General features: G+C 36.4%; 1 protein-coding gene across 1 annotated transcript; it reads right to left on the reverse strand.

Moving 5' to 3' along the window:
- Positions 1–4,948: 4,948 nt before the first annotated feature.
- On the reverse strand, positions 4,949–6,782 carry LOC149537501 (hydroxycinnamoyltransferase-like). Its single transcript, XM_089802334.1, has 2 exons — positions 6,345–6,782; positions 4,949–5,905 (listed from the first exon to the last, which is right to left on the reverse strand). Exons 1-2 carry the CDS (start codon positions 6,780–6,782, stop codon positions 4,949–4,951), a joined length of 1,395 nt encoding a protein of 464 aa, XP_089658460.1.
- Between the last annotated feature and the right edge of the window lie 5,567 nt (positions 6,783–12,349).

The following is a 12,349-nucleotide window of genomic DNA, read 5'->3' on the forward strand; positions in this document are numbered from 1 at the left end:
TTTGACACAGCATTGCCTACTTTTTTTCCAAATGGAAATTCACAGCCCATGCACCCTTAATCCAAGGGTGTGCATCTACATGAATATATTATACATCTAATGCGATATCATGATAATAATAAAAATGGCGTACACCCCCACTTCTGATACTTTATTCTTAACCTTATGATGCAACATTATAGCCAATCTCTTGTTGCATGTAGTCTTCATTAAACAAAAAATCAAAGATAATGTTCCAACCACTATTCAATATCTTTGTAGTCACTTGACCAAGCTTCCTAACAATCAATTTTTCAATAAAACTTGTGCATTTTGGATCAATCTTGAGGGTTTTATGATCATATTGGATCAAGCATCACATCAAATCACAAATATGATAACGTAAATAGGTTCTCCAACATTGTTCTTTATATTTAGTGCAACAAACACCAAATGGCCTTATTTACAATTCATTATTTCACCAAATGATATACCTTTGTCAATTTATATCAAACAAAAAATGCATAGAAAATGTTAACAAAAACCCACTTACAATTACTTTATATTTGCATCAACAGTCCACAACATTGTGTAGAAGAAATATTTTTGGGCACAATTAACTATCAGTATCAATATGAATGAAAAAGTCATGGTTCTATACATATCCATGAACTTATTTGCCTCAAAGATGTACCCAACATGGATACACTGAGTTGGGGTAACCCTATTGAAGTTAATAGAGAGAGCATTCTTTGATAAAAATATGTCACAACTTAGAACTCTTGCACCACTCTAAAATTGGGAACACACTACAAAGAACTCCTATTGATGATCCATGACTTATACTAAATACATCTGAATTATTTGAAGAAAATCAGGTTACATTGAGTATGAATTGGTTGTTAATTGTGTACAATGATACACAAAATATATAGATAGAACTTGCCTATGTAAAAAGGTGCACATATGGAATGTAGATATAAATCTCCTTGGAAAATATGTGCAGAGTCAAAATTAGTTTACAATAAATCCATATATAAATCATTTGAGCCATTTCAAATGATGAAAGGTTGAACATCCATAACCCACATATGATCTCCATATGGATTTCCAACTTATCACCTCGTGACATCTTCTTCTCAAATAAATAGCCAAGTTTGCATCTAAAGCTAAGAAAATATCTTAAAGTTGTGTTGATATGTTAGCAAGAATTTGTTCTAATGCAAGACTAAAATATTTTTTCCATCAAACCATACCAAAAAGTTCATGGCCCAACTCATTGCTGAGAGAGACATTAGTGCATAAGAAAATTGTCATATGCTACGAAAAAGTGTCTTTCATTATTTGTAACCATCATTTTATATCACTCAATGTTGGTAAAAATATATTGCACCACCTAAAGCACACAACCAATGGAAATGAGACACAATTTAGCTACATGCAACCCTACTTGCAATATCCAAATCACTTAGAATTGGTTACACTAATTGAATCATCAAGATCTTACAATAATGTTGTCAACTATAGAGGGTGAAAACAAAATTTTAGGAAGGGAAAAGAAATAGAAAAATCCTTTCCTAAGTATTTTTCTATTCTAGAAGAAAAAACTAAGCATTTTTAGATATTTTGTTGGAGCGAACTTCTATTATACAAATATTTTTGAGTGATTGACCAAGATATTGGTCTAACCAAACAAGACATAATTATTAAATGGAAGCACTTGAATTTACAAACCTATAATTCCTAGCATGAAGATCGTAGAGAGGATATTGACACTACCTTTGAAGATGATAATGGGTCTAATCGTGGTGTGGATAGATCTGATGTTGTACCAATGGATAAGTGAGAAATATTGTCCCATATGGATCTTACTAATAGTGTTAGCTCAAACGAGCTTGACCTCTTGGGTAGGAATGATTTTAACAACAATAAGAAGTGGGAAGAGCACATTGTTCCACTATAGTTGCATGAAACTATTGTTTAATTTGTACATAGAAGCAAGTTGTCTCAACCACAAATTTTCTTTTTCACTAATATTTGCAACCAAAACTATACTCTATTGCCTCAACAATAAATCGTCCTTTCCCTCATTAAGGACCACTCCATAGTAAATTATTCAACACAACCTTTGTACATGGTCATACAAGGAATAATAGGAATTGAAAAATCTTATCTAATCAATTGCATAAGAAATTCATTTTAGACTTGTGTCCCAAAAAGAGTAAATCCACTCATTGTTCTTGCCCCAACTAGAATTTCAACTTAATATAAAAGAATCAACCATACATGCAACTCTCAAAGTTCCAATGAAAGAAATGAAACCACTACAAAGACAGACATTGACAATATTCCAAGAAGACAAGAAAGCTATACAAGAAAATCTCATTGATGAGATGATCTTTGTAGGACCAAAACCAACATTGAAAGTTGATAGTCGATTACAAGAAGCAATACCCCCACAACAACATCTTCCCTTTTGTGGCATTTCTATAATTCTACTAGGAGACCTTGCCCAACTCTTGCCTATTATGGATAAGCCTCCCTATGCATCACACACACACACATGCAATAAAACTATGGCACAAATTTAGTGATGTTGTAACATTGCATACGATCTTTCAACAAGAGGATGATGATCCGATGAAAATAAATTTCCATAAAGCATTATAAAACATGATGAATAATGCAGAACCAACATAACAATATTGGTAGTTGTAAATGACACGAAAAAACAAGAAAATAGGTATAATTTAACAAAAAGAGTTTGATGAATCACTAGATGTATCCACTGTCAATGAGGTAGTGGCACTCCATAATAGGAAGCAACTAAAGGAACTACATGTACCTATTGCACTATGTCTTGCACTAAATTCATAACATCAATCTACAAAACATGATCATGATGACCAACTTTCACAAAAAGTCTTACTATGAAAGGTTTCAATGTGTTATGCTTACCACAAATCTATGGATAGAATTTGGCCTCGTTAATGGATCTCTTGGAGAGGTCAAAGATATTATTTATCTCTTTGACTATAAGCCCCCACAATACCATCATATGTTACAATGTAATTTGACAACTATTGTGGCCCACACTAGATGAATAACATCCTAAAATTGTTCCAATAGAACCCATAACCCAAGGCAAGCACTCACAACTACCACTAACTACAACTTGGGCTATCACTATCCACAAATCACAGGGACTTTCTCTAGATAGGGCCACCATTAATATACACAAAATTGAAAGCAAAGGCCTCACCTTTACATTAGTCTCCAAAGTCAAGTGCCTACAATGCCTTTGTATTGAACCTATCTTCTCTTTCAAACAATACTGCTAAATGAAATCCATGATATTTATGGTAGTTGTAAATATAAACAAACAGATAATTAAGTGTAGCTCTTATGGTTGGTTTTTACAAAATCATAAAAAAAATCCTCTATTCATTACCTCCAGTAATATCTTGTGCACAAGAGGATGAATAGTAGGCACCCACCCTACATTGGCCTATCAAAATAATGGGGGCCCCCCCTTCATATTATTGTAGGGGAATTCATAAAATTATAGGTTACTCCCTATATTTCTAAGCCTAGAATTTTATAGGCTAGAGCCTGTTGAATCATCAGCACCCTACAATTCTATGGGCAAGCAGAAGATAATCAATTTCTATAATTTTGATTTGAAGCTATCTTTTTTTTTTAATTGGTAAGAGGTTGAAGCCAAGATTAGCTATTATTATGTGTTGTGATTAATTATTATTATTTATTAATTAACTCGAGTAGATTTGAACCCAAGACCTCCCAAATAAGAGGCTAACAATTTATTTCTGTGTTGTAGGCTCTTGCTTTATTTGAAGCTATCTTTTAAATTATAAGATATATATATATATATATATATATATATATATAGTTATAATCCATTGGCAAAATTCCTCAAGTATTTGTATGTGGTTTTATTATTTTATGATTTTAGTATGTGTTATGTGAGAAAAAACAATTTTCTCATTTGCTGCATTTCATCTTTCTGGTATTGTATAAGCCACATGTCTTCTTCATGGACACTAACTGTGGAATATTTAAAACTACAGTGCATTTAGTATGAAACTATTTAAATCCAATTAAATGCAAATTTTTGTGCTTTCTTTGTGCACGATTCAAGTTAATTTCCATCAATTGTTGTTTGAAAAATACTAGTGGTTTCCTTATTTCATTATTTTTTTGCCTAATCCAATTGTGTTTTACATATACAATATTTTCTAATGTGTTAGTAATTGAAATGGTACATGCGACACACACAATATCATATTTTGGTGAATGTTGCTTTCACTTCTACGACCTATGGACATACCCCTTTTACCTCCTAGCACAACTGCTAGTTATATTTTGCAATAATCTTATTATTATAGTTGCATCTAAAAATAAAAATAAAAGTTTTGTATTCATGTAAAAAAACATAAGAGATGACAATTTTTGAACAATTTTAATTTTTTTCGTCACAAATAGTCTATAGACTAAAAAATTACCAATCTATCACTATCAAATCTATGTCCTGATTACAATAAATAAATTCACCTAAATTAAATATAGAAAATCAAACTTCTTCATTTAAAATAAAATTTCAAAATACAAAACAAGTTGAATATAATAATACTTAAGAAACTATGTGGTTTAGAACTGAATTGAATGTAATCATGTACTTCAGAAACAATAAAGTTTTAGAACTAAACTCACTGGCTCAATATTTGATGACAATGCTTCTCAAGAATTAGCCAAACCAACCAGCTACATACTACTGTTGTCCGTATAAACAGATACTGTTTTATCTGAAATTCTATAAAAAATAATTTGATAGAAGAAATGATGAATGATCTGACCTTCTCATCAAAGACCCACAATATAAAAAAATCTTCAAAATTATGAGCAATGTTGTGCTGATCCAAATGAAAAATACCATAGAAAAGTAAGAAAATCAAAGAGGGGCAGAGAGAAGGCGAGTTAAGGTGTCCATGTGATCTCGGGAAAGGCGAGTGGATACAACTATACTCCCTCCTCCATCTTTACCGCCAAACAAAACCATGGCTCCATTCTCATTCATGGATGCAGCTTGTACATTCAATGGCCTTCCCCAACCATGATCAATCTCATACACTGGAAACCTGTGGGAGCTTACCACATTGGTACTATAAACACCTCCGAATTCCTTAAACAATGACAGAAAACCACTATCAGGAGAATCCAACCAATCTATCATATTATTAATCTGAGTTTCCGAGGTACAAACATTGATGAGCTCCTGTATGAGCCCTGCAGCAAAGCAGAGGTCGTTTGAAAGAAGAGTTTTAGCAGTTGTTCTTACGGCGCCCATGGATAAGCAGTTGCCGAAGTAAGATGAAGGCAATGGCGGCTTCACACGCCCTCTACAATCAGCCAGCAGCCCAAATATAACATCTTCTTCATCTCCCACTTCTTGTGAAATCATCACACTTCTCCAAAAGTGGGCAGCAACTGCAACAAATGAACTCACTCCCCCACTCTGTTTCTTCAAGCCTCTGATTTTCTCTTGTGTAAAGCAGAATGTTGAGTATACCACTTCTTCTTTCTGGCCTAGCCATAACTCAAGAGACTTTTTGGTCTCCTCTTTGCTCATTGTTTTGTCCTCTCCCTGCAAGTCTTCTGCTATAAACTTGAAAATTTGTGCACCTCTGATTCCATTGATTTCTATTTCATGGGGTTTGTAGGAAATAGAAATGGGTTTCTTGTTTTGGGAATTGGAGGGTTTTCTGTCGTGTAGAGGAGGGTTTGAGAGAGGGAGGCCTCTGCTGATCTCTGCCCATGATTTCATGAAGTTCCAAAATGAGTTTCCATCTGCTATGATGTGGTGAAGGGTGGTTCCTATGCTTATTCCCTCTCCCTCAAAGCATGTAACCTGCAATGGATTCTGAAATGGTTAGTTGATTGTTGATTTTTTATTGCTAATTTTGTTTAGTTAAGATTACTAGTGTTTGGAGTTTTAGGTATAATGATATAATCACATCAACCACCAAAAATATGCTTCATTAGAAAGTTAGACCAGAATATGTGCATTAACATATGAATGAAGGAATGCTTTATACGTCAAGGTATTGTTGATCATTTCTTTGATGTGATTTAGGTCAGTTATAACTTTTTCTCAATTCATAAGAGAACTAATTGTAATATTATTTGCCATAGAGAGAACTAATTATAATAACTTCATGAGAATGAATACTCTTCAATTGTTAGTTCTTAACCCAACCTAAGATTCGGTTCTTATATCAGATAGCTAATACGCTGTATTAGATAATTAATTGTATTGAAAAAAGAAGAGTATAGTGATAGATGCATACCTGTACAGATAGCAATGGTCTATGGGAGTTATGATCCTGTAAAGGATGGGCCTGTTGCACCAGGTTTTGAAAAAAGGGTTTATAGTGAAACCCATCTCTTTCCAGAGAGGAGAACGACATATCTATTGAAGCTTCCACCAATTCCACCCCTTCATCATTGCAGTCAATCGCAGCTCTGCCTGGTTCTGCCATGTCTAACCGACCAGCCAATGGATAGAAATGCACCAGGACCGATGAGAGGCTTTTCTTTAATCTCTCCACCATTGTAGTATATTGGCTTTCAGGGGAGACTCTATAGAAGAGAATCCTTTGAACATTATTTATTGGTAACCAGAGAATATCAAGATTTGAGAGAAACAATGAGTGCCTCTCTGTTGGAACTTCAGGTACCACAGATGAAATTCTCTCCACTTTTACATGTGCTTGTGCTTCTTCCATGACTGCAACTGGGTAGTTTAAACTACCAAGTGGATCAACTTCTAAGAGAGTATAAAAGCTTTGGGAGTATCATATGTTTCCTCCATTAATGTGTTTATTGCCTTGTCTTGAGAAGAGAACAGATCATTATTTGCTGTTTTTGTGTTTTTGGATGTGCTTGCGTAAGAGTTTAATCCGAGAAAACAAGCAGGCTGATCCAAATCTTTGTAAAATTATTTCACGACATTATTGTAAAACCAAGGGAGAATGACATCATGCACCAGTCTTGCAGAACCCGCCTGTCCTAATTAGGTATATTCGCATTCCATTAATAGTACAAAATAAGTAAAACAATGGTATAATATTATGATATAAGACAATGTTGATAGAATTGATATATATTCAATTTCTATTTCAGGTCCCACTTCTGGCCGGCCGCCTAAGGTGGTTTCTTTGGGATAAATCCATTTTTTTAATGAATAGTTGTTATATCAGCCGACTCTCTTGGTGTAGTCTAGATGTAAGTAGGAGATATTTTCTGGAACGAGTCAAATTGTGATATTGCTATCAAAATTTGAAAACAAATTGACCCATGTTTCTTTGAACCACTATTCACAAAACATGGGCCAATGAATTTAAACCCTAATAGCAATATTACAAGTGTAGAGGTATAATTTTAGAGCAAAACATGGATCAAGAAATTTAAATCCTGATAGCAATATTACAAGTTTAGAGGTATTATTTTAGAGAAGGCTTTATAGCCAAGCAGTCAACAAGTCTTATCTTTGGTGGATTTGTTGAGAACCATTCAACTTTACCACTAAACAGTAAAAATAAATAAAACTTTTTAGTTTTTTTTTTTATGGAGGGTTCAGACCTGCGAGGCAGCCGAGCGAGGCATGAAGCCTGCGAGCTACCAACCAGTGAAGGCCACCATTAACAGTTTTAAGTACCCGATATGGGCCCACACGTGCCTGAATACTGAACACCTCTTCGGCTAAGAGCGAAGGACTGAGGAGCATCCACGCTACCAAATTCGCCCGGGGCACGATCCTGGCCTCATCCCTTATGATGTCTATGGGCCTTGCACTCAACAAGACTTGATCCCTGGTGGGCTCTTTGTGAGCCATTCAACTTCACCAGCAGACCAAGGGCCTGTTGACAACTTTTTAGTTTTTTATGACACATAAGAAAGCTGATATATAGATTATATAATTATTGAGCTATGCCTCTTATGAGTATACATTTCAGAGAGAGAGCGAGAGTTTCAGAGAGAGAGAGAGAGAGAGAGAGAGAGAGAGAGAGAGAGAGAGAGAGAGAGAGTGTGTGTGTGTGTGTGTGAGTGTGTTGAAGAATGGTTTGTTGTACACCAAGAGCCACTAAAAAAGAGAGAATTTGTGAGAAGATAGATGGTAGAAGTAGTAGAGATGGTAGAAATAGCATGAGACTAAATAGACATAAGTAGCATGAGACCGAAAAGACATGTCAAAGATGCATATGAATATATGTATTTTTTCTTTTAAGCAACATGTGTAGGAAATTAGTGATAATATGTAATAAATTTATGTTATTTATTCATAAACCTCCATCTACATAAAGTGTTTTCTATTTATTTACTTAATATTTTTAATTTTCAATAAATTGTAATTACAATAAATATGAAATGTGTCTATTTTAAATATCTATATTTTAAAATGATTAATTCTTACTATAACTTTACTTGAAACTTAATCTTATGTATTTTTTTAATGAAACATTTGTAAAAAGTAAAATAAAATAGCTATTAAAAACAAATTATTTTCTACACATCTTAAGTAAAAAAATAACATCTTATATTTCTAATATAATACTATTTATACATATTATAGAAATTAAAAGCACTATAAATATTATATTTTTAAAATTATTTTAAAATCATTCTTATTTGATGTCAACAAGTTCAACATCTAATTCTAATGAATAAATAAATTAAATTCACCCTAAAATCATATGCCATAACATGTTATATTATTCTTTAACATTCACTTTAGTTTTAAAATTAAAGTTAATGGAATGATAAATGTTAGCAAATTAAGAAAAATGGAGTTATGTTAGCAATTGAGAAAATGGCATTTGAAATTACAAAAGAGTTGTGATCAAACTTATCATTATCTATGTTGTGGTTATTTACACTAAAGATGATGAATTTCACTTCTAGAAGTATTTGTCTTCTACCCTTTCTCTCCAAACAAGTAAGTTTTCCTTTCAATTGTAATTGTTTTAGTTCTATCTTTTACAAATTACTCTAATCTTTCAAAATTGGTTGCGCATACCAAACATAATGAACTTATCTATTGCACACTTTTTGAATTGGGTATGCTCAATACTCTCTCTTTTTTATGGAGGGTTCAGACCTGCAAGGCAACCTAGTGAGGCACAAAGCCTGTGAGATACCAACCAAAAAAGGCCACCACATAGACATTTTAGGGACCAAATACGGGTCCACTCATGCTTGAAACCTCTTTGGCTTAGAGCCAAGGACTGAGGGGCATCCACACCTTCAAATTCACCTAGGCCACGATCCCGACCTCATCCCTAATGGTGTTGAAGCCTTGCACATAGCAAGACTTGATCCCTGGTAGGCTCTGTTGGAACTAGTTGTAGTTCTAAGAGGAGGGGTGAATCGAAATTGTGACTTCAATTAACTTTAAACCCTTTTTATTTGCAAATGCATAAATAACATTTATTCATAACCTCTTAAAGAAAGTTGACATGCAAGATATCATAATAGAAAAGATACAACTCACAAGAGATAGAGACACAAAGTTTGTGCCGAGTGGAAAACCCTCAAAAATATTGTCGATTTCATCATAGGGAGAAAAACCACTCCATTTAAGGGTAAGTGCACCAAGTTGTGGTGCCAAAAGGGGGTATAAGTGGACACCATTTTCCTGAAATCAGCAATTTCTGAACTTCAACAAGAATTTGAGGATAGTTACACTCAAAATTTGAAGATATGAAAAAAACAAAAGTCGTAGTCCTTTGAATCTAGTTTCTAAGCTACTTTTTTTTTTTCAAAATGGTTTAGTTTTAGGTCCTCAAAAAAGGGGGCCACAAAAAGTGGTAATGTTTATTCCAAAAAAATATAACAAGTAGAAAGTGTGGCCCCCATAGAATTTTAACTTTTTTTTTTCAAATTCTTTAATCGCTCTAGTCAAAAGTTACTTAACTCTATGTAGTTTATCCCAAATTTTTCGGCTGATTTTATAATGTGTATTTTTTTTATGAATTTTTTAACTAGACACATCCCAAAAATGTGAAATATCTATGTGCTCCCCCTAGAAATAATCGAAAACTAATCTAAAATCAAAAAAAAAAAAATTCAAAGTGTGTAGAATGGAGTCTAGTTTCTAAAAAACTAAGTTGTTACAAAATTCGATGAACGAGCTAAAATCTATAGCCCAATTAGTACATGGTGGTTTTTGACAAAAAATGAACATACATTCAAAAGAAATTATAGATGAAAGGCTTGAAATAGTTCAAATTAAAAATAAATTATATGGGTAGATAGCTAACACAGAGACCTATAATGCCATGTAACCTAATCTTATCAATACCCAACCACGAGGAATCTTGAAGGAGAGCACACAAGAAAAATCAATCATTTTTTGTATGTTGCTGGAAAACACGTCTCAGAACTGTTTATAAACTCTCAACCTTTGGGTTGGATCTCCAAGGCAAAACCAAGCCTTAGGCTTGGTTTTAATGCAAAGCTTTCAATAGCGTGTGTGCCCTATAGCGTGCACGTGCTATTAGAACCATTTGAATTCTCAATAGCGTGTGCGCACTATAGAGCACACGCACTATTGAGGCCTAAATTACAAAGCAAGACCAAGAGAGCTAGGGGGGATGGCTATGTGTGTTTGTGTTTGTGAGAGAAAGAGATAGAGAGAAAGTAGGGGATGGGAGAGGGGAGAGAGTATGGGATGGGAGAGAGGAAGTGAGAAAGAGTATGGGATGGGAGAGAGAGGAAGTGTGAGAGAGTAGGGGTGGCAGAGAAACTACAGGATGGGAGAGAGAGGAAGTGTGAGAGAGAGTATAGGTTGCGAGAGAGAGATTGAGAGTAGGGGATGGGGGAGAGAGAGAATAGGCAATGGGAGACGGAGTGGGAGAGGGAGAGTGAGAGAGAGGAGGATGGGAGTGCATGTGTGTGAAAGAGAGAGAGTAGGGAATGGGAGAGGGGGAGATAGAGTAGCTCGAGAGAGAGAGTAGGGGATGGGGGAGAGAGTAGGTGATGGGAGAGGGAGTGGGATAAGGGGAGAGAGGGGGGATGGAAATTTGTGTAAGAGAGAAGGAGAGAGAGAGAGAGAGTAGGGGATAGGAGAGAGTGTAAAAATGTGAGAGAGAGTAGGGGGTAGCAGAGAGAGAGTAGAGAGGGAGAGAAGGGGAGAGAGAGAGAGAGAGAGAGAGTAGGCGGTGGGAGAGGGAGTGGGAGAGGGAGAGGGAGAGGGAGTGAGAGACAAAGTAGGGGATGGGAGAGGAGAAAGGGGGGATGGGTTTATGTTTGAAAGAGAGAGAGTAGGGAATGAGAGAGGGGAGAGAGATAGAGAGAGAGAGAGAGTAGGGGATGGGAGAGAAAGAGAGTAGGCAATGGCAAAGGGAGTGGGAGAGGGAGAGAGAGGGGGGATGGGATGTGCGTAAGAGAGAAAGTAGGGGATGGGAGAGAGTGTGAGAGTGTGAGAGAGAGTAGGGGTGGTAGAGAGAGAGAGAGAGAGTAGGGGATGGGAGAGAGAGGGAGAGAGTGTGAGAGAGAGAGAGAGAGAGAGAGATAGTAGGCGGTGGGAGAGGGAGTGGGAGGGAGAGAGAGGGGGAATGGAAGTGTGTAAGAGAGATAGAGTAGGGGATGGGAGAGAGTAGGCAGTTAGAGAGGGAGTGTGATAGAGAGAGAGAGAGGGGGGGGGGGAATGGGAATGTGTATAAGAGGGATAGAGTAGGGGATGGTAGAGAGTGTGAGAGTTTGAGAGAGAGTAGGGGGTGGCAAAGAGAGCTCGTACAGGATGGGGGCTAGAGAGAGAGTGAGTGAGTGAGAGAGTAGGGGATGGGAGAGAGTGTGAGGGAGAGTAGGGGATGGAAGAGAGAGAGAGTGAGAATAGGGGATGGGAGAGAGAAAGTGGAGAGGGAGAGAGAGAGTACTTGAGAGAGAGAGAGATAGTAGGAGGTGCAAGAGGGAGTGGGAGAGGGAGAGAGAGGGGGGATGGGAGTGTGTGTGAAAAATCTAGAGAGTAGGGGATGGGAGAGGAGAGAGAGAGAGGGGGGATGGGAGTGTGTGTGTGTGTGTGTGTGTGTGTGTGTGTGTGTGTGTGTGTGTGTGTGTGTGTCTATGAAAGAGAGAGTAGGGGATGGGAGAGGGGAGAGAGAGAGTAGGGGATGGGGAAGAGAGAGTAGGCGGTGGGAGAGGGAGAGAGAGAGGGGGAATGGGAATGTGTGTAAGAGAGACAGAGTAGGGGATGGGAGAGAGTGTGAGAGAGAGTAGGTGGTGGCAGAGAGATCTCATATGGGATGGGAGAGAGAGAGTGAGATTAGGGGATGGGAGAGTGTGAGAGAGAGTA

This window comes from Cupressus sempervirens, chromosome 9 (genome assembly GCF_028749045.1).
Source record: "Cupressus sempervirens isolate cs-2001-9-10 chromosome 9, ASM2874904v1, whole genome shotgun sequence".
NCBI classification, from domain to species: domain Eukaryota; kingdom Viridiplantae; phylum Streptophyta; class Pinopsida; order Cupressales; family Cupressaceae; genus Cupressus; species Cupressus sempervirens.